The sequence below is a fragment of the Baudoinia panamericana genome, assembly GCF_000338955.1.
Source record: "Baudoinia panamericana UAMH 10762 unplaced genomic scaffold BAUCOscaffold_7, whole genome shotgun sequence".
NCBI lineage: Eukaryota > Fungi > Ascomycota > Dothideomycetes > Mycosphaerellales > Teratosphaeriaceae > Baudoinia > Baudoinia panamericana.
The window spans coordinates 1,095,870-1,123,717 of record NW_006911263.1 but is presented as its reverse complement, the minus strand read 5'-3'; the positions used below and the strand labels follow the sequence as shown (position 1 = coordinate 1,123,717).

Genomic DNA, 27,848 nt, shown 5'->3' with positions numbered 1-27,848 from the left:
AGGGGAGCTTTTTCTGGAGTGACGCCCAGATCTTGCATTCGGAGATCGGCCCGGCGCAACCATGCCGATTCTGGTGGTGCCTTGCAGCTTCATACCGGGCTGCACTCTGGACTCTTCATCAGCGTACAACCCATGGTCAAGCTCACTGTGACTGCCGTAGCGAAGGCAGCTATCGTACAATATTGCTCTGGGAAGCGGTCCGACCGTGCAGAATTCGACGATGATGAAGCTACGCGTCTTAACAAGCTGTCGGACACAGAGATAGGCAGTCCTATCGAACATTACGAGCTCATCCTAATCTCCAAATACCTCCTTAACAAGTATAGGAACAGCGATGCCGAAGGTGGTGATACGCGACGGTGGCGACTGGACGCCTTGCTTAAAGGAGCCTTGGTATACGAACCGCCTCCCCCACCAAAGCCTGAGCCTGTAATCTGTCTTCCATCCTTTGCTCAATGTCTAAATGCTAATCAACGTCAGAGCCCTGAGTACAAAGCTCTTATGCAACGGCTAAGGCAGCAAGAGGAACAACGCCAGTACGAACGTATGCTCAACGCTCAACCTCCGCTTGAGACTTTCAGCCAGCGCTTCCCGGCCGCAGTCACCGCGCCAGCATTCAATCCCGCATATTCGTATGGCTCTGCGGGAACATCGGAGGAGGACGAAGTCACATACGCCGATGTGAACCGGCAGATGATCCTTATCATTAACGTACTGGTCTCTATCGTCACTTGCAGCATCTTCGTCTGGATCGCTGCTCGACGCTGGAGTGTACCACAACGTCTTGGCCTCTCCATGTCGAGCAGCGGCATTGTTGCGGTTGCTGAAGTCGCGATCTATCTGGGCTACATCAAGCGAGTCAAGGACGCCAAGCAAAGGGAGCTCAAGAGAGCCGAGAAGAAGGAGATCGTGGAGACTTGGATCATTGAAAAGTCTCCAACGAGCGTGAACAGTGATTCTGTCCGACATCGGAAAGGGAAGCATCGCTGAGCCCAGCGGTGCGTGTTTAACTTACTCCGGTGACCACTTACCTGATTCTCACACGCGGACTACGCAATTCACCCAAAAGCGAATATGTGGACGACCATACTCGTTCTTTCAATCCATCCATAGCCGATTGATTCTTGGGTAGTCATCTGAGAAGCACTCAGGCCGTGCATAGCTCCGGGTGAATCCCGGCTCTGGCGCGCCACTAGCGCGAAGCGGCCCATCTATCGCGTCGCGCCCCTTTGCAGTACTAGGTAGTATTGGCAAGGGCTTACGTGCTCGGAGAACGGTATCTGCCAATAAGACTGCACGGCGCGCAGAAGTGCGCCGTCATTGCATGAAGCTGGCTGTGTAGGCAAGATGGCGCCGAAAGACTTCCATCACCCTTTTCAGCCGTACGATATCCAGCAACAATTCATGGAGGCTATGTATGACTGCATCGAAGACGGCAAAGTGGGCATTTTCGAGTCGCCCACCGGTACCGGGAAGTCGCTCAGCTTGATCTGTGCCTCTCTGACATGGCTACGTGAGTATAAGCGCAAGGCTTTCGATGAAGCGCTTGCCACGATCGCTATTGATGACGACGACCCGGAGTGGATGGTTGAGCATGCCAGAAACAGCCGACGGCGGGAAATGCGGCAGATGAGAATCGACTTCGAGGAGCGCTTGGACTCTATCAGAGAAAAGGAGCGCAAAGTCCGGCAGGAACACTCCGACGTTGGCCCTGCGAGGAAGAAACGCAAGGTTTCAGTCGCAGGCGGTGATCCTCATTCAGACGACGAGTACTTTGCTCTTGATGATTACAGTGAGGACCAAAACGAAGTACGACCGGCGGCTGCTGCAACTACCCAGTACTCTGCGGCCACGTCTGCGTTGATGGGGAAACTTGGAATGCTTTCACAGACAGATAAGGGCCGTGACGACGCTGACGGGCTGGATGAGCCTAAGATCTACTTCTGCTCGCGCACTCACTCGCAGTTGTCGCAATTTGTCCGGGAGTTGCGCCGCGTGCAGCTGCCGCCCAGCATGCCTCCAGGGGCTGAGGCGAAGCTTGATGAACATGTCCATGAAGCGGTCAAACAGGTACCGCTGGGTTCACGCAAGAATCTTTGCATCAATCCTAAGGTTATCAAGCTTGGCGATCAGACTGCGATCAACGAGCGGTGTGTGGAGCTACAACAGACAAAAACACCCGCAGAACACAGATGTCCATACCTACCCTCCAAAGACAACGAGGATCTCGTGCTTGACTTCCGCGATCATGCGCTAGCCCGGATCCGAGATATTGAGGACTTGGCTGAGGTAGGAGCTCGGTTGGGTATCTGTCCGTACTACGCTTCACGCACCGCAATAGGCGCCGCTGAGCTGGTGACACTACCCTATCCGCTCTTGCTCCAGAAGTCTGCTCGGGACGCTCTAGGAATCTCACTACGAGGTCAGGTCGTGGTCATTGATGAGGCGCACAATCTTGCGAGTGCTGTTGAGGGTATCTACTCTGCGAAAATATCTGACATGCTTGTCGAACGGTCGAAGTCGTCAATGTTGATCTATCTGCAGAGGTTCCGTAACCGCTTGAAAGGCGCGAACAGAGTCTACGTTACCCAAGTCGTCAGAGTGCTTGACTCACTACTATCTTTCTTCGCTAGCCTTCTGAACGCTCCACGTACATCAGGCACGGTGGAGGCAAGCCGACTGCTGGCAGGTAAAGGTGTCGATCAAGTCAACATCTCGAAGCTGATTCACTTCCTCACTGTCAGTAAGCTGGCGCGGAAGGTAGAAGGCTACGCATCGCATCTCACCATAAAGCAGGATAGTGCCGACAACAAGTCCCCTGTGGAGAACACCGCGGATACGCCTGCCCTTACACATGTTCAAGCCTTTCTCGCTACACTTGTCAACCCATCATCTGACGGTCGGTTCTCCTGGTCCATCGAAACCGGCAGGCGCGAGCTGCAGTATATGCTCTTAGATCCTGCCGAACACTTTCGAGGCATCGTCGACGAGACACGAGCGGTCATTCTCGCCGGAGGTACCATGTCACCAATGGATGACTACCAAGAACGACTGTTTCCATACTTACCTTCCCTCACGACATTCTCTTGCGGCCACCTAATTCCACCAAGCAATCTTCTTGTTCGTACCATTGCCACCGATGCGAAGGGTACGATTGAGCTAAGCTACAAATCACGGAACGATGCGACTGCCGTACGTATCGGCGACGCATTGCTGAAAGTGGCTACGTACGTCCAGGGCGGACTCGTGGTCTTCTTACCCAGCTACGGCTTCCTACAACAACTCTATGATTGCTGGCACGCGCACTCGATGATTGCCAGGTTGGAGCAGATAAAAGCAGTATTCTGGGACAGCCGAACAATGTCTGCAGAGGCTGTTTTCAAGGCGTACACTGAAGCCATATATACTAGCGCAAAGGGCGCAATCCTGCTATCTGTCCTAGGCGGAAAGCTGTCGGAGGGCATCAACTTCTCCGACGACCTTGGAAGATGCGTCGTAGTTGTCGGCCTACCGTTTCCGAACCTTGAAACGCCGGAGTGGAAGGCCAGGATGCAGTATCTCGATGAGAAAGCCGTCGGAAGAGGTGAGCTGAAGGGCAAAGCAAGCAGAGAGCATGCTGAGAATGTGTGCATGAGGGCAGTCAATCAGGCAGTAGGCCGCGTCATTCGACACAAGGATGATTGGGCAAGTATCGTGCTTATGGACAGTCGCTACCTACAGTCTCGCATCCGGCAGAAGTTGCCGGGATGGATCAAAGATTGCTTTCCGGCGGACAGCGCCTCTAAGGTTGATGGTGTGGTGGGTGACGTTGCAGCGTTCTTCGGACACAGAACGGAAGCGTAACACTGTAGAGCACACAATGATGTTCACGGGAAATACAAGGTATGGACTATATTGCAGGTTCAGTCATATCCGGCCGGTGCTATCTCCGTACTTTGCAGCCTTAGCGGCAGACGTCCCCGCACAATCACCGGCCCTTGCAGACGGTGACGATACCTCACCTAAGATGATCGTCAAGCTTTTTGAGCCTTTCCCGTCGGCTTTGGACCCGAAGCAGCGTACATCATCGACCTGTCATATGGCCAATGGCAGATGGGGCCTGCAGCATGGCCGCGTGGTGCCTGGCGGAGACTCGCGACAAGCATTACATGACTGACGTCGTGTCAATGTCGATTGCAGAATGGTAGAAAGGTCAAAGTCCCAGTCCTCTGTCTACTTTGTGTAAACTCTTTGCAACATCGCATCCGTCGTTACCATACCACTGATTGCAATAATGCGTACCTACATATTGGCAGCGGCGGCAGCTAACATCCTCCTGTGCTCTGCACAAAACTCAGCACAGTTGATCCGCGATCCCGGTGTTTATGGGCCACCATTAGAACTCGTACATCTCTATTATGACCAGTTTCCCACGGGTACATATCCTTTTCTCTGCGAGCTCTTCTCGAAGCGCTAACTCAGGGAAGGCATCGCTGTGTCGTCTACCGGCCGCCTATTCTCCAACTACCCAGGCGGCTTAGACCCTAACAACACCAACAACGGCAGCAATGGCAGATATACGATTGCTGAGCTGACCGGTAATACAACGGAGAGCGCGTATCCGAGCGTAGCGATCAACAGTCCGCCAGGTGGAGCAATCAACTACACGACCTACCCCCCGTCAGGTGCTGGCTATTCGAACTACTTCATCGGCTCACAGTCCATTGTGATTGATGCCGCCAATCGTGCTTGGATTCTCGATACAGGGCGCGTTGAGACACCCAATGGAACGCTAGTACCGGCCTCGTACGGCGGTCCAAAGCTTGTGGGCATCCATCTCAACAACAACACCATCTTCCAAACCATTGTATTCCCGACGACCGTGGCTTTCTCTGACTCCTACCTCAACGATGTGCGCTTCGATCTGCGACCCAACATCACTGCTTCTGGTAAGGGCGTCGCATACATCACTGACAGCTCTGTCGAGGGCCGCAATGGGATCATCACGGTCGACCTCGGTACCGGCCAGTCTTGGCGACACCTAGACGGTAATATGGCGGTGCGTCCGGAGTCGCAGTGGCTGGCATACCTATGGGGCGTGCCGTTATATTCGTTCAACCCAGGACGACCATTTGGTTACAGCACCTTTGGAGCCGACGGCATTGCCTTGTCAGCAGATGGTGCAACTCTGTACTGGAAGTCTGTGGCTGGCCGCTATCTGTATAGTGCGTGCTGTTCACAATCACGGCCGTCATTCGTTCTCTAACGCTCTTTTGCCAGGCATTCCGACCGCACGCCTACGTGACAACAGCGCGACATCGGAAGTCCTTGCTCAAGCTGCTATTAACAACCACGGCCAGACAGGCATCACTGACGGCATGGAAACCGATATGAACAACGGTTTCATCTATCACGGTGGGTGGAGCAATGTGCAGTTGCGTCCGGGTTGTGCCAGACACAGCTGACCATTTCGTCTATCGATCTGTAGGCAATATGGAGCAGAACGCCATCAGCTTCTACAACCCTGCTAACGGCACGGACTCTCTTTTTGTTCGCGACCCGAGGTCTGCCACTCCACTTTGTCCCCAGTACAAAAGTTTTCATGCTGACTCAACATAGGATCAATTGGGTACGCATCCAGCGAGACACTGTGGGGATCTGCCCACGAACAAGCCAAGCTAGCCGGCTTGGTTGTGGGTAACTGTTTTCTGGCACGTATTTGCTGACTTTCCCAGGTCGACACGATGTCCGTCTCAACAAACGGCTACCTGTACTTCACCTGCAACCAGCTGGCATTCGGCACTGGTTTCTACCCTGGCACGGACCGGCGCCAGAAGCCGTTCGCTCTTTTCAGGGTCAAGCTACCGAACAACGGCACGAAGGTGATACTGACATAGGCTCCATGATCGAGATCTAACATCTCACGCCGCACAAATTAAAGTTGCAGGCAGGGCTTGCGAATATGCTAGTATACTGTAACTTCCCATGATGAATACTATGAATGAAGCTAAACAACTCCCGCTTGTGCATGCTCTCACGAGGCGGCAACACTTGTAATGTAGATAGTGCAGGTTCGGTGGTTCCTCGCAAATGCTTACGTGCGCATATCAGCGCTCAATTCGTCCAACGCCACGTTGCAGGCTATAAATCCTGCTTCAGTTCCTTGATGATGCTTCCCTAGATGTGCGCTGGCAGGGTTGTAGAGGTATCATAAGCTGTGATCATAACGCCTGTCTAAGAATGCTTATCGCACCCTGCTCCATGCCCTCCTTTACTTGATCCGACGAATGTCTAGAGGACATCCGGGTAGATGCTTTCTTGAGAGATGCTGTGTCGTAGGTCAGGGTGCTCAACTGAGACATTGCAGATATGCCGAGAGTGCACCGTATGGCCGCAACACCGAAGACACAGCAGGATCTCAAAATATCTGCGACGAGTGAGAGTAGTATTTCGAAAGTGGACAGTGCGAAACCGGAAACATAGATGGAACCGTTACCGCATAATTTCTTCGTAGATGAGCTCTGGAAAGTGCGTCAGCTTGTGCGGTTACGTTTCGCATTCAATTAACTCACGTCTAAGCTGCTCCTTGGACAGTGTGTCTTTCTGCAGATCGAACGAGAAGAACTCTTCTGGGATCGGCTCCGCGGTCGGCTCGTCATCTGGGTCGTGGTACGGCTCGAGGTACGGGTGCTTCAGGGCTTCCTCTACCGTAATCCGTTTAACCGGGTTGAAGGCGAGCAGCCTCTCCAACAAATCAAGCGCGAGGTCTGAGGTCTTCGGAAACATCACCTTCCAAGGAATTTTCTTCTTGAAGGGAAGTGATCGAATGTACTCTCTCGCACGTCTTGACTTGATGCCGTAGTAGTCTTCCATTGTTGGCGTACCAAGAACATCAAGGATAAGCGTGAGCTGGTGATGGTAGTCTTTGCCAGGGAACAGTGGCTTGCCGCTGAGCATCTCAGCCAGAATGCAGCCGACCGACCATACATCAATGGCTTTGGTGTACTCCTTGAAGGTAAGCATGATCTCTGGTGCACGATACCAGCGAGTGGCGACGTATTCGGTCATGAAGCCTTGGTTGTCTTCGGAGCTTGCAGCTGAGCGTGCTAGGCCGAAATCACAGACCTTGAGGTCGCAGTTGGCGTTGAGTAGCAGGTTTGATGGTTTGAGATCACGGTGAAGGACATTGGCCGAGTGCATGGCCTTCAGCGCACGCAGCGTCTGGTAGATGAAATACTGGCAATGATCGTCGGACAGCTCCTGCGTGCGGATGACTCTGTGCATGTCAGTCTCCATGAGCTCCTGGATAAGGTAAACTTCGGAGAAGCTCTCGTAGTTGCGCGGCTTCTGGATGTCCAGGATAGATATGATGTTCTCGTGGTTGAAGTACCGTAGCAGCTTCATCTCACGCAGTGTTCGTAAGCTAGAAGAGGGTGTTAGTGCATGTTTGATGGAGTAATGATATCACGAATGGACGCTGTCCAAGATGCTGTTAGTGGTGAGTGGTTGAGATGTTAGGCCGCCTCGGCCGCCCTCGCGGCTTTGGCAGCCTTGAGGATGTGCTTGTCCGTCTTGTAGTGCCGCTCCAGTTTGAACTTCTCTCGGTAGCTGTGATCGCAGAAGGCGCAGTGGTATCTCTTGGAGGCGATGTTCTTCGCGTAGCACCTCTCTTGAGAAGTAGTAGGCCCCAGACCAGCGACTTTCTTCTCGTGACGAGTGGTCTTGAGGTGTCTGTCAAGCTGTGCTTGAACATTGAAGGAAGTGTCGCAGGGCTTGCAATGGTACTTCTTGAGAGCTTTGTTCTTCTCATTCTTGCGGGCCTCGACGGCTCTCATTTTCTCTGGATTCGCCTTCTGCCACTCTCTGCCGTTTATTGCATCCCGCTTCTTGCGGTTTTCGGCCGTTTCCTTGACCTTGACTTCCACTTGAGCAGCAGTAAGACCGTCGACAGTGAGCCCTTCGAGTAAGGGACTGTGAGAGCAGAGTCCGTCATATTCAAAGGCATTGATTGGCCAGCCACGGGCGTGAGACATGCGGTAGTCTTTGCGTCGGGATCTCATAGTCCAGAGATAGAAGGAGAACGTGGCCTCAAGTGCCATGATGACAACCAGGACGTTGAGATGATTCGATGGATCTGGAATTGGAACCCAGCAGAGGTATCCTTTGTTTGTAATCTTGTAGCCATCATCGAGTGCCTCCTTGACATATTTAGGCAGAGCATTTCCGACAGTGTAGCAGTACAATCGAGCTCTTGCTCCGCGCTTTGCGTTCGTACCACTGCCGAAGTAGACCTTTGGACGCTGTCCATCTCGCTCCAGTGTAATAGCGTAGATAGCCCACCAGTTCCCAGGCACAAAGGGTAAGCTCTTGAAATATGCGAAGGATGGAGGTGTTGCAGCTTGCAGTACAGCGAGTAGTCCAGGAGCAAATATGAGAGACGCTGATGTGATATACTCCCGCACCACTTCAATGCTTGTCATGAGGATGTCGTAGGTCGCATTCTTCTGTAGCACTGGTGCACCAGACACGCATGTCCATACCAGCGTGATAACCAGGTCCAGTAATGTCGTCGCTGCTGCGGATGCCATGGCGGCTCACTTGAGGCTGTCTGAGCGGTAGGTCTGTCTCCAGGTGCACTGTCGACGGTCTGGTATGCTTGTCGTAAAGCGATGCGTCTTGTCCGGTCGGACAAGACAGACGTGAGGTCTGCCATCTTGCCCAGGCTGCCATACCGACCCGCGAGCTGGATGTAGGCGTTCGCGTGTTGCGAAGAAGTCGCGTTCATGGCCACCACCTCACCTTGTCTGGACGTCACCCGGTCCGGCCTCACCTCATGTCGCTCAGGACACTTCACTTACCCCGCCTCACTCACACCTCGAAGAAAATGGTTTACTTACCAGAACCTATTAGGATTATTAGCCAGCGTTCAAGCGTGTTGGAGGAGGGATTCGACTTTCATGGAATGGTCGAACGGTGAGATTTTCTTGATAGCCACTTTCTGCCCAGATGGCTTATGGAGGGCTGAGCATACGACACCGTAGGCACCTTCTCCCACCACATCCTGAATCTCGTACTGCTCGGAAACGTTGAACGAGATCTTCCTTGAGCCGCCGGGCTGCGGAGCGCGAGACATGGTGACGGCAAGTACGTCTCACGGTCTGTGCTAAAAGCGCTGCTGTCGCTCCCGGCAAGCCTGCGACGGCTGAGGACGGGCGGGCACTAAGTCGACAAAGTTTGTGACTCTGATTCCGGTAAGAGTTCTCGTCTCTAATTGTGCTATGTCAGACGTCAGCCTAGTATTTAAGGATGTTGTTGCCTGTACGACTTCTGGCATGCAGCTCGGTACATTGCGCTCTGCCTTGAGCGACAAGATACCCTCTATCGCAGACCATAGCCACTTGCTGCGCACAGCCAAACACCTCCACCGAGGACACTGCTCTTGACGTACCTGAACACGTCGTTGTTGGTACCCAAGGTAGCTCTGTATGTTGGCTTTCGCGAAGCTTGGGGCAGGCTTCTAGGGAGCTTCGAGCACTTCTGGTGGGCGAGTAGATCGTGAGGGAGACGCTGCGCTATACTCTGATGAATGTAAGCCGCTGTCATATCACGATATCGTGACCAAGTCGCAGTAGTGAAGTCGGGCAGTCACAGAGTCACTGCAGTATCACTCACCCAATGAGTTCTAGGCTTGGTGGGGTAATCGGCTCTGGTTGTGTAACAAGAAGACGCTTGTTAGGTGAAGATGCAATGCAAGAAGCTGGACTTGTCGAGTACCGCAGCCAGCCACGGTTTTCTACAAGTACTCAACCTCTTGCTGGACGGTGACCCGACAATGGGGAGCTTTACAACAATAGGACAGCTCAAAGCATGACAGTCGTTTCACCACGTTTCAGCGGGGTGGAAAGCCCGCACAGACAGGGCATGGCCAGCGGCAGGGCAAGGATCCTTCGGCCCGCTGCAGGGACGCCACAGAAGTCTCATCTCTTGCTTTTCGTGCGCCGATTCGCTGGGAGTGCTGGAGCGCTCAATCTCCAGGTGAAAGCTAACGACAGCGCAATGCGGTATCATATCGAGTGTCAGGCTGCGCGGCTACCGGGGGCGTATCCAGTCGCGCGAGCAAGCATGCTTGAAGAGCCGAAAATAGTCGCGCATGTCGATTATCGATTGAAATACGGCAGTCAAACGATTGTTGCAGTGTAGATCCTATCTGCTAAGTGTATGGTACACAAGGTGTGAGCTATTGCTTTGAGAACCGCAGTGTTGGCACCATCCCGTGACTCGTCGCCGTTTGCACATTACAGATGCTCGCCGAGGCCTGTCGGCATGCCGTCCCGTTTTCGTGCCAGTGCCGCCGACTGTCCCACCGAAGCAAGCTAGAGTACATCCCACCTCATAGATGGATGAAAATAGTGATACAGAAGTAATAGCAGACGCAGATGCAAATCGATGCCGATTGCGATGTTTCTACCATGTCGACTTGACCTTCGGGTAGTCCTTAGATGAGATGCCAAGATCGGCGAAGATAGTCTCGTCGCCAGCAAGATGCTCGATGCGGAGATCGTCTTCGTGCTCCAGCTTCTCAAGCTCCTCTTCGGCCGTCTGCTGACCGTCCTTGGTGTCTTCTTTGATAGCGTCAATGCCGCTCGACTCGCCAATCAGTAGAATCTGCCCGTTGGCGTAGTTAAGATGAGCCGGTCGCGTAGGGAGCCATCCGCGACTGCCGAACTCGTCCATGATCTCCTTTGGGTAGCCTGGACCCTGCGGCAACGCAGCGTTGGCAGGAGAGGATGACTCTGGGTTTTTAGTAGACAGCACGAAGCTGCCCTTCTCAGCGAGACCGAAGTCTTTCTGCACCTCACCAAGCTCCTGGGGGATGGTGAGCATGTACGAGAGGTGCGTGGTGGTACGACCACTGCCAGTGGCGGTAATAGCATAGACACCCTCACCTAGCGGCGTCACCTCTGGAGTATGGCGCGTGCCAGTGGTCTTGGTGCTGTAGTCCGAGCCTTGGAAGAACTCCTCCTTGAGCGTGTCCATCGATGTCCCTGCTTTCTCGACGAATGCCATGAACCGGTCACGACCGCTCTTTGGCCAGACCTTCTTCGGCAAAGCGATGAGGCGGTTGTTGCTGACATCTTGGATCGCGCCGTCCGTGATCTTACCACCCGGAGGTAGAGGCCTGAGGACGAAGTAGCTGCGCTGAATGTCCGTGACGCTTTCCGGCTCATCCACGCCGACACGGCCACGAGTGAAGAAGTAGATGACGCCTTTCTCGAGCAGATTGTCTGGCTCGGCCTCCTCGCGCTGCTTGTCTTCTTCCACGGCTGGCTCTTGGGCTGCGCCACCATCGGCGGGCTCGTCCTTGCTATCCACCTGCGGTTGCCGTTAGTCATGATCGGTCCTGTTCAGGCTTACGCCGCATTACATACCTTTTCTGTCTTGCTCGTGTCATTCTCGTCTGCCTTAACATGGTCTAGCGCGTTCAAGCCACTGCCGCCACGCGAATCCTTAAGCGCTTTCTCCGGATCACTCTTGGTCTCACCCTCCTTGTTCTCGCCCTCGAAGCTCTCTCCGGGCTTGCTGATCTTCTGATCATCTGAACGCTTGCTCTCACCATTCGCTTCTGAGGAAGTGTAAGTGGCGTTATCCAGCCAGAACCAACAGCCTGGTGGGCGCTCAAACGCGACTTTCTTACCTTCGCCGTTGGCTTCGGGCTCGGCGTCATCCATCTCCACGTCCTTGTCTTCCTTTGGCTCGTCATTGCCCGGCATGGTCTCCTCGAGAGTCTTCTGCTCCTTCTTCGAAGGGCGACCGCGCTTCTTGGCGGAATTAGCAGCTGGACTTGAGGTGTCGTCGGCCTTGCGCTTAGTGCCGTTCGTTGACTTTGCCGAAGACGGTGGGTCTGAGCTGGTCTGCGCCGCTTGACGCGCCGATCTGCGTGTGCCTGCCATTGTGGTGGACTATTATGACGGTGCCGAAATGGGTGTATTGGTTATTGCGCGCGATGTTTGGTGGGTGGTGAGTATCTAGAACGCAGTCCGGAGGGGTCTTATAGGTGCGACCGGTATGAAGGTCGAAGTGAAGGGTGCGGTCATCGACTGAACTGACGTTGCGATCGAACAATCGACCAAGAGCATTGCGTCATGGCCAAATGTCAATGCTTCTAGCGCGTCTCTTTCGCGTCTTACAGCGATTTGCATTGAAGTATTTCGTAACCGCAGGCGAAATGAGCGACGCTTGCCTCCATCCATGGGCAGCAGCATGTTAGTAGATACCGTCGCAACATTGGCATACTATGAGCTCGGCACAAGATGAGCGTCTTGCTACCGAGCTCGCCTTGCTCGAGGCTATGTACCCGGACCAGCTTCACTTTGCTGAGAAAGCTAGAGAAATGAACTATAGAGCAGATACGAACGCACTCGTTCTCAGGCTACCGGACGGCTACCCTGGTATAGAGCTCCCGCAAGTTCTGTCAGCGAACGCCGGCAAAATTGACGTACGGGAAAGGCTCAAGCGACGAATTGGGGAGCTTATCAAAGGCGAAGAGCTGCTCGATACTATCCTAGCCATCTTCAATGAGCTTGTAGATGATGTCGGTCAGCACGGCAGTGATCACGCGGAGCAGAGCGAACAAGCGAAAGCTTTACAACGCCGTGAACCTGATACGAAGGCCACGATCATTGTGTGGCTTCATCACTTACTCAATACCAATAAGCGCAAACTCGCACTATCCCCCGCCTCGTCAGCCGTATCAGGTATCACCAAGCCTGGATATCCTGGCGTGCTTATATATACCGGCCCTGCGAATGCGGTCCACGAGCACGTGATTGAACTCAAGTCGCAGAATTGGCAAGCTTTTCAGGTCCGGTTTGAGAGCGATGAGGAATGGAGCTTCGCCCATGGTCAGGGCGTTCGAGAGGTGGAAGCGATGAAGGACGTCGTGGCTGACGTGGGTGGTGTACACAAGGAGTTGTTCATGGAAGCCATGCGGATGAAGTAGGTTTTACAAGCGCAGTTCGTCCGCTTTCGCTTATGCTTGCATGCACTACGTAATTTCTACGCAGCCTTCCCATGGTCTTGATGCCGACCCGAACGCCAGCGAGAAGTAAGCCACACATTTAGAACACCAATGCCGCACCCTTAGTCTTCTTGTCGCCACTACAGTCACGGTCAGCATCTCCCCCAAATTTGCTCGTTCCATACACATGACGTACCCCAATTCGAAGTGCTTGCAGCGCTTGAGCGCTAATTGCGCCTTGGTCTTGCATTGTGTGCATTCTAACCGCAGAACGACCTTTTTCGTTGTTTTGGCCTTCTTGTGGAAGACAGGCTTCGTTTGACCACCATAACCGCTCTGCTTGCGGTCGTATCGACGCTTACCCTGCGCAAAGAGGGAAGCCTGGATAAGGTGGTTAGCCTCTCTAGCCATGCTTGTTCGGCGGGCGTCATGCGCACCTTGCCAGCTTTGTACTGAGTAACCTTGTGTTGGGTGTGCTTTTTGCAGTCCTTGCCCTTGCAGTAGGTGCGCCGAGTCTTCGGTACGTTGACCTGTTGCGCAACACTAAGTAAGCATTTGTCTTCAGCCGCTGAATACAGCGACCATTGTGTGTGCGGCGGTCCTGTGCAGCGCAGCGATCCGGAAACGTTGTTCCAGCTTCTTGTTCTCATTCAATTCTTCTTCCAGAACCCAAATTCCGTGAATTCACCTCCTCAGTATCGCTTCTTCTTCCGTTTACGTCCACCTTTCACCCTATCGAATCTGTTGCGGTATTTCGACGCTTCTTTCCATCTCCCACTTCCTAACCCGTGATCCTACTGCGCTGCACACGCTACAGCTTGCAATCAGCGCCTGAAAGACTTACCATCTTGACGGCTGATGAGGACTGCTTGAGGAAGGCTCTATGACGGTTGGTTGTTCGCTCGTGCCCGCTCGCTTGAGTGAGGTGGGCTGCATTTTCGAGGTGCGGCTTGTTCCGCACACTAGTCTTGGCACTCAAAAGCCTAAGGCATGCGCACCGCCGTGGCTCCACTAGAGCGAACGACATCCCTGTTCCGAGGACTACGCGGGATCTACCAACGGTTCTACACAGCCTACATTGCCGACACCACATGGGTTGAATCTGTTGAAGTATCCTAGAAGACTTTCGCGCCTTATCTTGAGAACCGTCTGTGAAACAAGATGCTGGGCAACCGACTCCCATGACTGGTTATGAGCATTCAGGCCGTGTTCATTTACGAGAATAAGTTTGTAGGGCATTACCGTATTGTATTGGACTACCGTAAATACTTCGCCGCAGATGGCGCGTCGTCATCATATATACAATAGAAGCCGAAAAAAAATGTAGCCCGTATCGGCACAGAGAATTGATAAATCAACGCCAAGATGCAGTGTCCGTAGCAGGACAATCAAGGTCTCAACTCGCTAAATGCCCAGAGGGTTGGCACAATATCAAACTGCCCTTCTGCGTGGGAGTCGCGACAGGCTTAAAGAACCGCTGCCACAAGTGCTGCGACAAGGAGCGCGATGCAGCTGGTGGCGCCAACGGCTCCTGCACCGGAGTTGTATGGGACCTGGTTTTGTTAGCAATGCATTGAACAGCGGGTAGGAGGGTTTGCGGTTACTTACCGTGGTGGGTGTGTGCGTGGAGGAAGAAATGGTTGGGCCCGTTGGCGTGTGAGATGCGGTGGTGTTCGTTACCGGGCCGTTGGTTGGCGGTGTGACTGTGGACACGGTGACGGGACGAGTGGTGCTGCCAGTGCCAATGCCGGTGCCAGTACCACCAGTGGAGATTGGACGGGTACCGCTGGAGATGACGGTGCCGGTGCCGAACTGGGTGGAGTTGCCGTAGCCGGTGGGAGTAAGTGTCCTTGTTCGGGTAGTTGGTGCGGTTGAAATGGGAGGATTGATACCAGTGCCAGATGACGTGCGCAATGAGGTTGGGGTGCTGCTGATTCCAGCGCACACGCCAGTAGTGCAGGTCAACGTTGACGTGATCGTCGTGAGGATCGTCGAGGGAGAACCGGTGCACTTGGTCTCAGTGCACGTTACTGTCTTGGAGGTCGTGATCGTGGTAACAATCGTAGTGCCATTGCGTGAAGTGGTTGGGGTCGGGCTACCAGATGCGGGGTCGGTGTTCAAGCTGGTAGTGATGGGCCGGCTGCTGGTTGGCGATGTAGAGCCAGTTCCCGGAGCTGATGAGGATCGGCTGGAGGATGGTGCAGAGGAGATTGGTGTGCTGGAAGGCACGGAGGATGTCAACGATCTGGAGGGATCGGACGAGGTAGAGGATCGCACGGAGGAAATCGAGAAGCTTGACGGGATTGACGTGGTCCGAATGGACGAGGTTGCAGAAGTCGATGGTATCAAGGTCGTGCTCACAGACGATTTAGAGATGCTAGTCGATGTGGAAGCAGAGGTGGTTGACGACGAAACAGAGCACACAGCTGGCGCCGCGCTCGGGCAGGTGGTACACATCCATGAGGTGTACAGCGACGCATCAGCAGTGTCGTTGGCCGCATAACAGGCCCCTGTTATGCATGCGTTGAGACTCGTCGCGATTGAAGGAGTGCAAAGTGCTGCCTCTGTGGAAACGCTGTACTGAACGAAGCATCCTGACTATGCAGCATTAGCTTCCCCTTACAAGACTCTCTTCGCTCTCATCCTCTTACCCAGCATGCCGGAATGTCGAACGCCGCTGCCTGACTTGCGAAGACGGATACGGCGGCCGCCGTGATTATGCTTTTGGTGGACAACATATTATTAATTCTGGAAAATTAGAGAGCGCTAAGTGAACGAGTGACTGAGTGAGCTAACGTGTATGTCAAAGGAGTGACTATGGCAATATGCCTGAAATGTGTGAAGAAGAAGAGCACCTCAGTACGTATCGTCTTGCAGAGGGAGAGACGGAAGGAACTACATGCAAGTGACGATTAAAACAACAGGCCTGGCACTCCTGTCCACGTTGCGGCCGACGTCCGACCAGCTGGTTGTGGAAATTCGTTCCATCACACGTCGCGACTCGTGGCTGGCGAGCGTGGCAGCCAAGTGCTACCGTAGAAAGAAAAGCCCGCGGGCAGGCTGACCGAGACTGTCGAGGCTTCGGTCCGTGGCGGATAGCTTCTGTCTGTGAGTGGTAATGTCTCTCGGTTTGCCCGCGCGTACTCCATATCGATCTTAGGCGGAGGATGGGTTGACTCGTGGCGAAGCCTCGAAGGTGATAGGAGCCGTTCTCGGCGCAGCTCGTGGCTTAGGCTTCCCAATGCGAGTAAGGTTTGGTCTAAGAAAAGACCTTGGCTGGGACCCTGATCGCTTTCGCCTTAGCTCAGGGGAGCACAATCTCACTGCATCGTCTCGAACTTCGAAACGAACAGATTATTTCGTGTCTAGACGATTTCAATCACATGTCGACGGTGTTCTGGGACGGAGCTAACCTCCACTCAGTGTCGAGTAAGGTGTTGATAACATTCACCGACACTACAGGTTTTTTGCCTTTTCGAGGGGAAGATGAAGTGAGTTCCTGCATAATGTATCTCCTTGGACGGAGCGGAAGCAGAGGTCAGGGCCGCAGCACTCGCAGAGGCTGGTCAGGTACAACAGTGCAGCAAAGGACGTGAAGCAGCCTTCGTCAACATGAGTACCACCGTTGGTCGTCAATATACGGAATCCGGTCGATTCCAGAGAGACACCCATCCATTCTACGCTTACTAGCCCTGCCTTCGCTGCGCTTGAGATATTCTACGCTAGCCGCTAAAGGTTTACTCATTAAGACTCTAACTGTGTTCTTGCTGGTGCTCGGAGGAGTCATTGTATCAGCACAGCAATGAGGCACTTATCTTCCATCGCTCAATGTTGCCTGGAGCCTTCATTTTTTCAGACTTTGGAGCTAGGTGAACAGCAAGGTATTCGACTTATCTGTTGCGTTGCTTCGATTGTGGGTAGCATGATGAGGGCCAATTGCATGGACAGGCGATCTGTTGCTTCCCGCTTTTGAAATCCTTGCGGCTTGCTTCCGTCCACGTGGAAGCCTCTATCGCCCTGGCGGCCACGCCTTACCGTTGAGCAGCATGCTCACTCCCCTACTCTTCCTGCGGGTCTCAGTATTCTGATTTATCGCTTCCGTGCCTTTAGCCGGCACAGCAGGAGCCTCGCAAATTCGCGGTTCGGTCCAGAGCAGTATCGGCGAGTCGCTGCCCATTTCGGGGTTCTCCACCGGGTGAGCCAGCACGCCGCGGTATCGCCTCGTATAGCAGGCATCGATCTCACGCCGTGCCCGGGACAGTCGATGTGTGTACGTTGATAGTCGGCTCTTGCTGGTGTCTGCCCGTGCTTGTCGCTGACGTATCCACTGCTTTCGAGCAAGCACCGCAAGTCCGGCGAGACAGAGGCAGATAGTAACGACGCAGAGCGTAATGGCGAGAACGAAGGCCGCACCAGACGGGCTGTAATCGGCTGCTTGTAGCTGCGTGTGACTTCGAGTGCCATTCATTGTAGCATTGTACCTCGGTAATGCAGTATCATTCAGACTCACGGTAGCAGGTGAGAGTGGTAGAATCATTATTTATTTCTCGCTAATGGTGACCCTCGGAAAAGTGGTGCTCGAGAGTCCTTGGTGTCGCTAGGGATCAAACAGAGGAGCAGTACTGATTGGAGGTATCATCTCATTGCAACAAAGCAATACGCCCTACCTTCTATCTTCATATAGTCGTGACTTACCTGCGAGGCGCCGTAGCGGCACAGTTATGCGCAAGAATGGTCGCCTTGGCGGTGACATACTAGCCTGCGTGTTTGGCTGTTGACGCCATACTTAGCACTGCGAGCGTGACTAACGCAGCAGTTCACGGGTCATGGTCCATGTTCGGCGTAGCAGTTTCGCGACGTGCTTAGAGCCCTTGCAAGAGACAGCAGTTAAGCGCCAGAATGGGCGCTTAGTCTGAGGTTTGGGTAGCCGTTCTTCTCCGAAGGTTCGTGCGCTGTTGCATACTATTTGGCAGGCGTGTACTCCTGAACGCGTGTTTTGTCGTCCTGAGCGACGCCTACTAGGGCGTGAATGCTCTTCTGCTGGCGATGCAGTAACGCTAGTCAACGCTAAGCCCGTCACGTGACGAGCCTACTTCACTTGCCTGCATTCTTTCTTCCTTCAATCACTCTCATTAGATCAGCCATGTTGTTAGCATCACCTTCCCTCTTCTTCGGCTTGCGCTGTTTCTTTTTGCCGCCTTCTCCATCGCCATCTTCCCAGCCACCGTCTCCACCCTTCCACTCAGACAATCGCACCTTCTTGCCCTCGCCATCAGCCTCTGCTTCGTCTTCAAAGCGGCTGCTGCCAAAGCCCATATCCATATCATCCAAATCACGATCCTGCTGGGCTAGCATCTCGGCTCGTCGCTTGAGGCAGGCTTGACGTTGCTCCTCATCTTCGCCTTGGGCATCGTCAGAGGCCTGGCGTAAAGGGTTGATATTAGCTGCTTTCTTCAGGACATTCTCTATGCCAGCAAAGTGGTTGCTTGGCATATCTTGCGTGTTTGTGGAGCTGTCGCCAAAGTAGTTGCGGGCAAGTGTTTGCGATCCTTCGGTATTGTTGATGTCGGGAAGTTCGCCGCCGTCTCGGTCCCGGTCCGCTTCGGTCACGGTCGTGCTTTCAGTGTTATTCGTTGTTGTCTCCACATTTTGTTGGGTGGCATGATGAGTACTAGTATGGTCATCGTCGTAATCGTCATCGTCGTCATTTTCGTCATCCTCACTGTCGGGCTCGTCGCCAAGAGGGTTATACTCAATGCCGGCGCCCTCGAAGATATCGTCATCTTCGTCTAGCTGTGCTACCACTGGCTGTCCAACGGTCTCCGGTACAATCACATCAGACCCCAGAATAGTCTTGCTGCTATCGGGCAGCATAGGGACAGTCTTTTCATGTGTTGCTTCCACCGGCATCTTGCGCACTTTCCTTTTCACTACACCATCCTCGTCTACGGTAATCAGCACTTCGCGCCCTTTGTGGTCAATCTCGATGCGACTGGTCTGCTTCTCGCCGACCTTGCGCCATCTACTGTCAAGTGCTGGTAGAGGGTGGGCTTGTGTCGCAGCTTGACGCGCAGCCTTCAATTCCCGCATAATCTCGTCGCGACTTCGCTTCTTTCCTGCCACCGTCATCGTGCCTTTCTTTTCCACCGCTGTACGCTGGACTATGGCGACATCCCTCTCCGCGAGCTTGTCGAGCTCATCCTCAACATCGGCCGGTAGCTGGGTTTGCTGAGATTGCTCGCCGTTCAGATTCAGCACGTCCTCGCCTCTGCGAACTCTCTCGAGCAGCTGTCGATCTAAGCCCTTCACCAAGTGCGTACTCGACGCATCGCCGCCAGTGATTTGATCTCTCAGACTGTCGAACACTTCCGGCGAGATCTGACCTAGCTTCATCTGCTCTTCGAGCGCCTTAATGCGGGCTGCCTTGCCGTCTTCGTCCTCGCCAGCCTCCGCTCTAGCTTTCGCTCGGTCTGTATAGCCTGATGTATACTTGACGCCTTTCGGTACCGATGACTTGAACTTCTTCGCGGGCTGTAGCGCAGCGTTACGCTCGCGGACCTGCCGGGCAAAGTCTATGTCTGCGCCTCCTCTAACAGTGCGCGGAGTCATGGGCACGAAGCCGACCTTCTTAGACCCTAGCGCTGAAGGAACTGTGCTCTTGCCCGGTGGTGCATCGCCATTGCGATTTGGCGTCTCGGAGAGGAGTCGGCGGAATTGGCTGTTATTCATGGTGTCGGTGGTATGGATGGCGCCCCGTCCTTTCCACGTTACTGATACATGGATCGCTTGCTACACGATGATGCCACTTCGCTTTCACCAATCTTTTGAGTTATAGTGGGTGATGAAGGGTAAGTACGGGTTGCGCATATTGAACGCTGAGTCAGCACCATTGCTTCACACTTGGGTGGAAGTTGATGCAGAAAAAGGAATGAGTGCGACTCTTATATCAAGTGTTCATCCTCGTATGTACCGCTATGACATGGGTAGACGTCGGTGGCGGCGAGCTGCCTGTATGCTAAGTACAAGATGTCTACATTGCCTGCGTCAAGGCAGGATCATTGCATGTCCCATTTCACCGTGGTATGCCTCCCAACGCCGTCGCTAAGTGATCACAATATGCCATGCAATCCCCTTCGACGTTTGCACCAGTCCGCCCCTCACGAACTTCCTCACGACCCCATCTGCTTATAGTCCACACTGCGCTGCCTCCGCTGCCTTCCCTGATGCCGATGCGGGTTAACCGGTTGCCGCATATACGCTCCATCACTCCCACCACCGTTCTGGATGCCCATGCCCCAGCCTTGCTGCTGCGGACCCACCCATCCACCACCATTAGGCATACCGTTCATGCCACCCATCGGGAAGCCACCCATTCCCATCATTGGGTTGATCATCATCGGATTCAACATCGGATTGTTCATCATCATTGGATTCATCATGGCATTCATGCCGTTCGGCATCCCCGGCATGCTGGAAGCCATGCTCTGCATCTGCATAACGAAGCCTTGCATGTTATTGGGGATTTGCGTCGGTGGTTGCTGTAGCGTTGACGCCTTGGGTCCCGTAGGAATCGGCGTGCCTGTCTTGGAGTTGACAGGCTGCTGTTTCTTCGCCATGGCTGGGTTGGTACCTTTACGGTTGTTGGGCAGTTCGGCTTCTGCGCCGCGCTTACGCGAACTGGAAGTAGACGAGGTAGACACCGTGCCGTTGAGCTTGGTCTCTGGCACATTGGCAGACGGTACCTCAGACTTGACTGGAGGCGTGCCTGCCTTAGCTGGCGAGCCCACAGCACTGGGACTTCGACTGGCTTCCTTGTCCTTGAGCACTCGCGCTGCCTTTCTCTCGTCCTCGAAGGCTGCCACCTTCTTCGCCACCGCCTCGTCCGCCTCCAGCTTGTCAAGCAGCACTTGCTCGCCGCAATTCGGGCAGTTCAGATCACCATCAAGCAACGCATTCTCAATACAGTCTCTGCAGAACACTCTACCACAACACGGCGTCTTGACAGGATCGACAAATGCACGCTTATCAATTGGACAGCTGAGCCCACGCTCGACTAGCTCGGCATCTTCCGCCACAGCCTCCTTGGCCTTCGCTGCAGATGCATTCTGCTTCTCTTGGAACTTCTCCCAAGCCACTTTGTCCGGCTCCGCGATGACCCACTCGCCTGTGGACGTGTACATGACGCCGGCGGGAAGCTTGGACACGTCGATCTTGCCATCTTCACCGACTTCGGTAGGCTTCTCAATGACCTTAAGCATGGAGCGTGGGATACCGGTTGTGCGACGGAACTTGGGTCGGCCGTCGAAGGTGGGATCGTTGTTCGTGGGACAGGCTTGGATCCAGTGGCCTTTCTCGCCGCATCGATGGCACGTGTAGCCGGGCGGAAGTGGCTTGTCAGGCGCAGGGACAGTGGACTTATAGTTGGTGTTCCGGATGATGGGCTTTCCTGCATTGAGCGCTTGGTCTTGCTTCCAGACTTCGTTATTCGCGTTCAACATTGCCGCAAGCTTCTCTTCTTCGGTCATCTCGTTGTTGCCGTTCGCTGCTGCACTTGACGCAGGCCCGCCCTTGCCGGACGTCGCCGGCATCTGCTCGACACGGTGCTGATTCTTGGCCATGATAGGCATCTTGCCGGTGACATAGCGAGCTGCACGGCCTGCACCTGGCTTAGTGGCGGGCAGGCGGCGTGCAATGACCGTAGTAGAGCGTGGAATTTGCGTAGTATCATCGTCGTACTCTGATGTTGTTAGCATGTCTTCCTTATCACGTTGCGAGGCGGTAACGCTCGGCTTACTCTCCATCGCCTCAGGCGTATAGATCTCGAGGTCGAAGTCAGTGCCATCGCCGAGTTTGGAGATGGCAATAATTTCTCGCTTCACTTCGAAGACTGACAAAGAGGTGCCGTCAAATGTTATTTGCAATGGCTCCTTCTGTGACTTGAAGCGGAAGAAGATGGAGGACGACATCCCGCCGGTGACTGAGAGCTTGGCCTAGCAGATACGCAATATCCAGCAGGTCACTGTTGCGCGTGCAATTCGCTTGTCGCTGTCTCCACGTTCTTTTGGTAAACGGTGTGGTCTGGTCGTTATACAGTAGAGGAGGTAGTTAAAGGGCAGGGGAGAAGGAAGTGTACAGCTGAACAGCTAGTGGCTCAACCAGTAAGCCTGCAACAGATGGCGCAACCGGAGAAAGTGCTTTTTGTATTCAACAAGTTCTGCCTCTGACAACAGCTGGCGAGCAGCCTATTGTTCACTCCGTAGTTTCAGGGTATGTGAGCTTCGCTGCCACCCAAAGTTCACTTTGCCACGCAGTATGTAGGTCTCAAAGGTATACAGCAAGCCACGCAAAACAGGAAGTCTGAACCAAAGGGTATTGTCTTTCGCCCTGCTTCCTCCCTTGAATATCGCTACCAAGTACGGCGTATGCTGCTCGCACGGCGCAGTAAGCGCGTCAACGGCGATGTATGCTCGGAAGTCGCGGGTGGTTTAATTCGTGGCTAGCTCTGGTCGTTGAAATGTTGATGAGTGTAACGCAACAGACAAGGGCGACACGAGGGTGATGAAGGAGCGGCAACAGTTGATGAGTGTGGTGTTGCAAGAGAAATGGATGCAGGAGCATGCGGAGATTGCGCAGCGTCTTATTGTTGCCGCAGCTGACAAATGCCAAGCTAGCCCGTGCGCGAAACTGACTCAAAGCCGAAAATGGCGAGGTGAATGAACGAATGGAGATTGGATGTTCAATTTGCTACTACAGAGACGCATCCTCATGTCCACATCAATAACCTTGAGTCTCGGGCTGGATCTTTTTTTGACGGCACCAACAATCTTGCACCTTTCGGTATGCTCCACGATTCGGGTCGCTCCGCCTAGTAGCTACTTGGGACGGTGCCATCGTAGCTAAATGATGGCCAGGCGGTCAGCATTCTCCCAACGGCCACAATGGAATTGATAACACGCACTGCAAACGCCACGTTGTCGGCTGAGACATGTGTTAGCCGAGGTTGCTCTGATCGCAATAGATTGGAATGAACTTACGAAAGGGAAGTACCTAAAGATGTTGGGTACATTCGTCAGTAATGCTTACCAGTCCGGGCGATGCTACACGTTGATCTGCTTACTTTCCCCAGTCTTCGGTCATCTGTTCGTGGGTTAGCACGCATTCGACGAGGACTTCGCACACGAGATACGTACGTATGCATAGAAGCCTGCCATTACGTTGCGTATAACTGTTAGCAATGTTTCTCGCAGCAACAAAAGGTTGTTGGCCTCGAGTCGTACCTAGTGGTCTGTCCACCTTCTTCAAGACTCTTCTCAATGTCAGCATAGGCGGTGCCATAAGCGCTGCAGCGAGTGTACTTACCCTTGCGGTCCAGGTGCTGGCCGTAGGTTGTCCAGCCTGGCGACAGTCCTTAGCATCGCAGTGAGAGCAACCTTCGAAGCGTCCTCGCCCAAGCACTCATGCGGGCCTTTGCCGTAATGGATGTAGCTGTCCATGTCCCGGTCGAGTCTGACCTCGTCCGGGTTCGGGAAGACCGAAGGATCTCTGGAGGCTTTGACGAACGAGACAAAGACTTTATCACCTGGCTTTACCTAGAATGTTGGATGCGATGCGTTAGCGGTAACTCAGGCAGGAAGGCAGGAAGCAAGCATCTTGATCGTCATGTTGACTCACATCCACATAGCCTTGGAAATTGGTATCGTCGATTGTCATCTGAGCTGCGACTTCACGGTAGCCGCCGAACGTGCCGTTGAGACGGATGGCTTCCATGGCGTAACGAAGCAGCTTATCCTCATTGTTACCGACGAAGCCTTCGCGTGCGATTCGCTGGATCTCAGGCCAGTGCTTGTTACCGGCTGGTGACATGTAGTAGTCGACGATCTGAGTGAACTACAAGCTGTTAGTGCATGACAATCTGCAGCGGTCGTCGAGGTTACATGCCACTTGCGCTTGGTTCGCAACCATTGCACCTGCCGTGCCCATGATATTACCGTATGTTATCTCCTCAGCTGTCTTGCCCGTTGCAAGGAGGCGTTGAATCATGTGGGTGCCGTAGTCGCTGAGCGGGGTCTCTTCGTGATGGAGTCTCTCGGTGACTGCGGACAGGAAACCAGTGTTCTGAATCCACTTAACATTGGCAAGCACAAGCTGCCCGAGTTGCTGGATAACGTTCCGGACGAGTAAAGCTAATGGGAAGGATTTGGCTGGGTCGATGTCGAAGAAGAGGAACACAAACTGGCCTGCCATAACCTGAGCGAACAGATGAGGTGGTCAGTAGTGATTCAGGCGGTATGGAGCCTTTAAAGTCATTATCCTCACCTGGTAGAGCTCATGCTCCGTATAGACACCTCTTGGGTGCTCGTGAGTCTTCAGTGGGAGGGAGAAGACGTTCGCCACGAAATGTACGTGTGCAAGATTACCAACGTCTCGCGTGATGTCGATCTGGTTGAGGCCAGCGATCTCACAGCTCTTCTCGCGAAGAAGCTTCAGTGTGATGAACTGAAAAGGCACAACAGTCAGCTATGCTTCCCACAGTGGTCGTCATGACTTCTGTAAATACGTGCCTCGTAGAAGTCCCTGACCTGCTGATGCCAGCTCTCGCGGTAGAGAGCTTTATGCATCATCTGCTTGTTCTCCACGAATGGCTTGCCATCGCCAGTAAGCATGAACGAGCGACTGAGCGGTCCGTACAAATAGGCGAATGGCTCGGCGTTGATGACCTTGAAGACGTTGCCGTTCTCGAGGATTTGACGGACGCCTTTGTAGTTCTGGATCACAACACGATCTGGGATCCGCTTCGGTCGGTCCCAGCTGTAATGAGACTCGCGGCCAAGCACTCTCATAATCTTCCTATTCTCCTCCGGGGTCGTCATAGGCATGTGTGCATAGATGCTGTTCGGGAGGAAGTGGTTCGGGAAGGCGCGCAAGAACAGCTTGTAGAAGCAGCAACCCTGCTCGACTGAGAAATCGTATTGGACCTTGTAATCATTAGCATCACCTTGGGCGGGTGATGATTTGGCTTCGTTACCTCGCTGTAGCCCCAATTTGTCAAGTTCTTAGGAGTACTAGCTTGTGTCAGTACTGCAGGGCAACGCAATGACCGAGTGGCATACTAGTCGATTGTATAGAATCGGTCGCCCCTCACAAGAGCAACAGCATCCGAAAGGATAGCGCGAGAGATTGTGTAGGTCGGGCAGATACCGACCCCAACATCGCTGAGCTCGCCACCGGACTGCATGGGCTGCTTAGCACCCTCCGCAATAAGTCCAGTATAAAGCTCAACTCGGTCGGGCTCCTCGTACAGGTTGCGCATTTGCTGTGCAACCTTCGGATCGGGATTGATGCTCTCAAACGTCCTGTGCGGTGTTAAGCCGAACTAGAAGTGGTGAGTAGAGTGGTCAGCGGTCTGTAAGCAGCAAGAACGATTTTCTACTCACAAACTTGCGGAACTCGTTCAACGAACACAGCTCCCAGGCTCTTGCTTGCTTCATGCCCAGAATGTCAATAGCGCGGAGGGACTTGGGGATGTGATTCGCGCCAAAGCGCCCCGCCACGTCCTCAATGCTAGACGTGATTACCTCGACCAGTTCATCGTCGTTGTATCGGCCATCTGGCCCACGCTTCATCTTATTGAACTCGCGATCGAAGGGATCCTTTGGCATCGTCTGCTCCCAATGGTGCAGACCTATGTCATTGGTTAATGGGTCAGCAATATCTCAGGCACCGCACATCAGCTCACTCACCCATCATAAGCTCCGGCATAGAGACTTGCTGTCATACGATCAGCCAACATCTCCGCGCAGCACACGTTCCGACGAACTCACCTCTGCGGGCTTGCCCCACATCTCCTTGAACAGCTCTTGCGTCCACTTGTCGTCTCTTTCGCTCACAGCACTGTGCCATCGATAGACTAGGTTGAACTCGGCGCTCACTTGGTTGCCAATGCCGCGAGGTGTGCCATCGTTTGCGAAGAGAGTATCCGCCTCCTTCACTCTTGGATCAAGTGTCCAAGTTGTGTTACTTCTGGTGAGATTGATGATGGTGCGAACGTAGTCGATAAGCGTGATGTTCATGTACAAGCCGCCGGTGACCAGGCGAGCGGTCTGAAACAGATCGTTGTCGTACTTAGCCCAGGCCTTCTGTGCCTGTTCTGGAGACAGGTTTGGCGACGGCTTCGTGAAGCGATTGTTCTCATTGATGGCTGCAAGTTGTTCGGCTACGTTGTTATGGAAGCGGTTGAACATGATGAGGATGACCTTCACACTGATTGTCAGCTACCGGACAAGTACTTGAGCGGAGCGTGAGCAGCATACGCCACAGCCCTAGATATTGTCAGCAAGTAACCTTGGGATAACCGACGCTTCAAGTCGCTCACAGGTGGAAAGGTTAGCAGACGATGCTCGCAGAAGCAGTCAGGCTTCAGCTTGCCATCCTTGAAAGTACGAATAGTGTCTTGGTCCTCTTGCGTATCGCCATAGCTGAGATCTACCGTCAGTCTTGTCGGGAACAGCTAGTAACATCGTGCTCGCTCGTTTACGTACAGCGGTGACAGATCGAGGTAGCTTGAGGTCTGCGAGTTGTTGAAGTCGCTATGATCTGTCTGGAACAGGTCATGAATGATGATCGATGCCCAGTAGAAAATGATGCTGCTGTTGTTGTTCGGATGAGGCTCAAACTTTTCACGGGCAAACAAGCTGTCGAATACAAGACCGGGATCTGGCAAAGCACCCGGCTGCACAGTTTCTGACTGAACAGTTCTGGCGTATGGCGTATTAGCCTTTCCCATGTGCTGCATTTGATTGGGTGTAATCGTCAGTGCTCGTTCGAAAGGCAGGTGAAGGCTGCAGTGTAGGTTCAACAGACCGGATACTAACGGCATACATGTCAGCAGCACCTCAGTTGACATACGTCTGATCCATACCATGATATTGTTGTGAGACCCGTCCGCTTGTCTGTATTTGAACTGGTCTCCTAAGTATGACAAAGGTGGATGCTGTAGGCTGTTGAACAAGGTGTCCACGAACTTGTTCGTAAGCTCGACACGATGCGCCGATTTGTCCGGGAGCTTTGCGACGAGCTGGATGACTCGCTCCATAAGCCTGTGACCTCATGTAAGCGGCACAATTGGAAGGCATCCTAATGTTCCCTACATGGTCTTGTCATCAACCTGGAGTGGCGTTAGCAAGGACAAAGCCGGGGGGAGAGTGTTCCTACCGGCCCAGTACCTGCCGACACATAGTCCGCAAGTGTCTTGTAGTCTTTGATGCCAAGCGACGACAGTTCCGAGAACAGGCTTGAATGAGCTTCCTCGTGCTTTGCGTACGTGCCTACGGAACGGCCCCCAGTCACTTTTGTGCCCTTGCGAGCTGCTTCTTGTCCGCTTACCATCACCCATCTGCTCAGGCATGGGTCTCATCATATGAGAGATCAGGCCCGTGAACGCCTCAAGGTCGGCTCCTACGGTCTGTCTTTGCTCGCCATGGTTCTTACATGAAGGAGTCAGGCGAGTGTCCGGCGACTTGGGCGCAATGCTCACTTACTGGAGGGTCAGGATATCTGCCTTGCGCTTCTGTAGCAGACTTCTGCGGTACGTATGCAGGTTGGCCATTCGTAGCAGCGCCGTAACCGTTCGTGGTTGTGCCATTGGCAGCTGTTCCATTGACACTTCGCCCATTGGAGAGACCGTTCACTATCTGTTGGCTCTTTCTCCTGTTCTTGAAGACCTTGTCAAGGAACGCCATGGCTCGAAATCACGGACGCTATGAACTCGACAAAGGAGTCCAGGACGAAGAGATATTGCAGAAAGACAAACTTCAGCTATGAGAAACGGAGCTGCAATGAGAGCTGCATTACC

General features: G+C 53.6%; 13 protein-coding genes across 13 annotated transcripts; 5 read left to right on the top strand and 8 right to left on the bottom strand.

The window, feature by feature from the left end:
* Window positions 1–104: 104 nt before the first annotated feature.
* Window positions 105–1,169, top strand: BAUCODRAFT_514440 (uncharacterized protein). Its single transcript, XM_007679105.1, has 2 exons — window positions 105–429; window positions 481–1,169. Exons 1-2 carry the CDS (start codon window positions 133–135, stop codon window positions 988–990), a joined length of 807 nt encoding a protein of 268 aa, XP_007677295.1. The 5' UTR covers window positions 105–132; the 3' UTR covers window positions 991–1,169.
* BAUCODRAFT_514453 (uncharacterized protein) lies at window positions 1,166–4,058 on the top strand. The gene has a single exon (XM_007679104.1). It carries the CDS (start codon window positions 1,348–1,350, stop codon window positions 3,841–3,843), a length of 2,496 nt encoding a protein of 831 aa, XP_007677294.1. The 5' UTR covers window positions 1,166–1,347; the 3' UTR covers window positions 3,844–4,058.
* BAUCODRAFT_514583 (uncharacterized protein) lies at window positions 4,059–6,185 on the top strand. Its single transcript, XM_007679103.1, has 6 exons — window positions 4,059–4,415; window positions 4,467–5,204; window positions 5,260–5,394; window positions 5,468–5,543; window positions 5,599–5,629; window positions 5,715–6,185. The coding sequence occupies exons 1-6, from the start codon at window positions 4,274–4,276 to the stop codon at window positions 5,874–5,876; spliced, it is 1,284 nt and encodes a 427-aa protein (XP_007677293.1). The 5' UTR covers window positions 4,059–4,273; the 3' UTR covers window positions 5,877–6,185.
* Window positions 6,186–6,471: 286 nt separating this feature from the next.
* On the bottom strand, window positions 6,472–9,112 carry BAUCODRAFT_71828 (uncharacterized protein; the record flags this gene model as incomplete). Its single annotated transcript, XM_007678813.1, has 4 exons — window positions 6,472–6,500; window positions 6,552–7,402; window positions 7,899–7,903; window positions 8,933–9,112. The coding sequence occupies 4 exons, from the start codon at window positions 9,110–9,112 to the stop codon at window positions 6,472–6,474; spliced, it is 1,065 nt and encodes a 354-aa protein (XP_007677003.1).
* Window positions 9,113–10,003: 891 nt separating this feature from the next.
* Window positions 10,004–11,760, bottom strand: BAUCODRAFT_34808 (uncharacterized protein). The gene is made up of 2 exons (XM_007678669.1): window positions 11,409–11,760; window positions 10,004–11,352 (listed from the first exon to the last, which is right to left on the bottom strand). The coding sequence occupies exons 1-2, from the start codon at window positions 11,748–11,750 to the stop codon at window positions 10,444–10,446; spliced, it is 1,251 nt and encodes a 416-aa protein (XP_007676859.1). The 5' UTR covers window positions 11,751–11,760; the 3' UTR covers window positions 10,004–10,443.
* Window positions 11,761–12,295: 535 nt separating this feature from the next.
* BAUCODRAFT_47144 (uncharacterized protein) lies at window positions 12,296–12,934 on the top strand (the record flags this gene model as incomplete). Its single annotated transcript, XM_007678709.1, has 1 exon — window positions 12,296–12,934. A coding segment is annotated over one exon (639 nt), but the record flags the coding sequence as incomplete, so codon positions are not given.
* Window positions 12,935–12,996: 62 nt separating this feature from the next.
* Window positions 12,997–13,933, bottom strand: BAUCODRAFT_34805 (uncharacterized protein; the record flags this gene model as incomplete). The annotated part of the gene is made up of 4 exons (XM_007678668.1): window positions 12,997–13,378; window positions 13,435–13,512; window positions 13,842–13,876; window positions 13,906–13,933. The coding sequence occupies 4 exons, from the start codon at window positions 13,931–13,933 to the stop codon at window positions 13,025–13,027; spliced, it is 495 nt and encodes a 164-aa protein (XP_007676858.1). The 3' UTR covers window positions 12,997–13,024.
* Window positions 13,934–14,555: 622 nt separating this feature from the next.
* Window positions 14,556–15,878, top strand: BAUCODRAFT_514306 (uncharacterized protein). The gene is made up of 2 exons (XM_007679102.1): window positions 14,556–15,395; window positions 15,727–15,878. The coding sequence occupies exons 1-2, from the start codon at window positions 14,874–14,876 to the stop codon at window positions 15,769–15,771; spliced, it is 567 nt and encodes a 188-aa protein (XP_007677292.1). The 5' UTR covers window positions 14,556–14,873; the 3' UTR covers window positions 15,772–15,878.
* A 506-nt stretch (window positions 15,879–16,384) lies between these two features.
* On the bottom strand, window positions 16,385–16,874 carry BAUCODRAFT_34803 (uncharacterized protein). Its single transcript, XM_007678667.1, has one exon. The coding sequence runs from the start codon at window positions 16,782–16,784 to the stop codon at window positions 16,605–16,607; it is 180 nt and encodes a 59-aa protein (XP_007676857.1). The 5' UTR covers window positions 16,785–16,874; the 3' UTR covers window positions 16,385–16,604.
* Window positions 16,875–17,006: 132 nt separating this feature from the next.
* Window positions 17,007–17,534, bottom strand: BAUCODRAFT_24991 (uncharacterized protein; the record flags this gene model as incomplete). Its single annotated transcript, XM_007678558.1, has 1 exon — window positions 17,007–17,534. The coding sequence occupies one exon, from the start codon at window positions 17,532–17,534 to the stop codon at window positions 17,007–17,009; it is 528 nt and encodes a 175-aa protein (XP_007676748.1).
* Window positions 17,535–18,091: 557 nt separating this feature from the next.
* BAUCODRAFT_71744 (uncharacterized protein) lies at window positions 18,092–19,726 on the bottom strand (the record flags this gene model as incomplete). The annotated part of the gene is made up of 2 exons (XM_007678807.1): window positions 18,092–18,546; window positions 18,721–19,726. 2 exons carry the CDS (start codon window positions 19,724–19,726, stop codon window positions 18,092–18,094), a joined length of 1,461 nt encoding a protein of 486 aa, XP_007676997.1.
* A 408-nt stretch (window positions 19,727–20,134) lies between these two features.
* On the bottom strand, window positions 20,135–22,205 carry BAUCODRAFT_514262 (uncharacterized protein). The gene is made up of 2 exons (XM_007679101.1): window positions 21,792–22,205; window positions 20,135–21,734 (listed from the first exon to the last, which is right to left on the bottom strand). Exons 1-2 carry the CDS (start codon window positions 21,961–21,963, stop codon window positions 20,167–20,169), a joined length of 1,740 nt encoding a protein of 579 aa, XP_007677291.1. The 5' UTR covers window positions 21,964–22,205; the 3' UTR covers window positions 20,135–20,166.
* Window positions 22,206–22,720: 515 nt separating this feature from the next.
* BAUCODRAFT_34798 (uncharacterized protein) lies at window positions 22,721–27,785 on the bottom strand. The gene is made up of 25 exons (XM_007678666.1): window positions 27,535–27,785; window positions 27,380–27,479; window positions 27,209–27,321; window positions 27,145–27,161; window positions 26,916–27,093; window positions 26,858–26,863; window positions 26,536–26,783; window positions 26,370–26,472; window positions 26,308–26,316; window positions 25,819–26,250; window positions 25,738–25,765; window positions 25,432–25,679; window positions 25,108–25,370; window positions 25,023–25,059; window positions 24,559–24,972; window positions 24,314–24,493; window positions 23,936–24,244; window positions 23,669–23,884; window positions 23,357–23,586; window positions 23,275–23,303; window positions 23,188–23,201; window positions 23,115–23,134; window positions 23,032–23,044; window positions 22,956–22,975; window positions 22,721–22,893 (listed from the first exon to the last, which is right to left on the bottom strand). Exons 1-25 carry the CDS (start codon window positions 27,733–27,735, stop codon window positions 22,863–22,865), a joined length of 3,459 nt encoding a protein of 1,152 aa, XP_007676856.1. The 5' UTR covers window positions 27,736–27,785; the 3' UTR covers window positions 22,721–22,862.
* Between the last annotated feature and the right edge of the window lie 63 nt (window positions 27,786–27,848).

Bases quoted from the DNA above. Each gene is read 5' to 3' on its own strand.
- BAUCODRAFT_514262 (XM_007679101.1), bottom strand. From the start codon at position 21,963: ATGTCGTCCTCCATCTTCTTCCGCTTCAAGTCACAGAAGGAGCCATTG. The intron at 21,735-21,791 runs GTAAGCCGAGCG...TAACAACATCAG, and splicing joins TACGCCTGAGGCGATGGAGA to AGTACGACGATGATACTACG.
- BAUCODRAFT_514453 (XM_007679104.1), top strand. From the start codon at position 1,348: ATGGCGCCGAAAGACTTCCATCACCCTTTTCAGCCGTACGATATCCAG.
- BAUCODRAFT_34808 (XM_007678669.1), bottom strand. From the start codon at position 11,750: ATGCCGGGCAATGACGAGCCAAAGGAAGACAAGGACGTGGAGATGGAT. The intron at 11,353-11,408 runs GTATGTAATGCG...CGGCAACCGCAG, and splicing joins ACACGAGCAAGACAGAAAAG to GTGGATAGCAAGGACGAGCC.
- BAUCODRAFT_34798 (XM_007678666.1), bottom strand. From the start codon at position 27,735: ATGGCGTTCCTTGACAAGGTCTTCAAGAACAGGAGAAAGAGCCAACAG. The intron at 23,587-23,668 runs GTGAGTCAACAT...CCAACATTCTAG, and splicing joins ATTTCCAAGGCTATGTGGAT to GTAAAGCCAGGTGATAAAGT. The intron at 23,304-23,356 runs GTAAGTACACTC...GACATTGAGAAG, and splicing joins CCAGCACCTGGACCGCAAGG to AGTCTTGAAGAAGGTGGACA.
- BAUCODRAFT_34803 (XM_007678667.1), bottom strand. From the start codon at position 16,784: ATGACTCCTCCGAGCACCAGCAAGAACACAGTTAGAGTCTTAATGAGT.
- BAUCODRAFT_514583 (XM_007679103.1), top strand. From the start codon at position 4,274: ATGCGTACCTACATATTGGCAGCGGCGGCAGCTAACATCCTCCTGTGC. The intron at 5,205-5,259 runs GTGCGTGCTGTT...CTCTTTTGCCAG, and splicing joins GGCTGGCCGCTATCTGTATA to GCATTCCGACCGCACGCCTA. The intron at 5,395-5,467 runs GTGGGTGGAGCA...ATCGATCTGTAG, and splicing joins CAACGGTTTCATCTATCACG to GCAATATGGAGCAGAACGCC.
- BAUCODRAFT_514440 (XM_007679105.1), top strand. From the start codon at position 133: ATGGTCAAGCTCACTGTGACTGCCGTAGCGAAGGCAGCTATCGTACAA. The intron at 430-480 runs GTAATCTGTCTT...AATCAACGTCAG, and splicing joins CCCCACCAAAGCCTGAGCCT to AGCCCTGAGTACAAAGCTCT.
- BAUCODRAFT_514306 (XM_007679102.1), top strand. From the start codon at position 14,874: ATGGGAGGATTGATACCAGTGCCAGATGACGTGCGCAATGAGGTTGGG. The intron at 15,396-15,726 runs GTGGTTGACGAC...TATGCTTTTGGT, and splicing joins TAGTCGATGTGGAAGCAGAG to GGACAACATATTATTAATTC.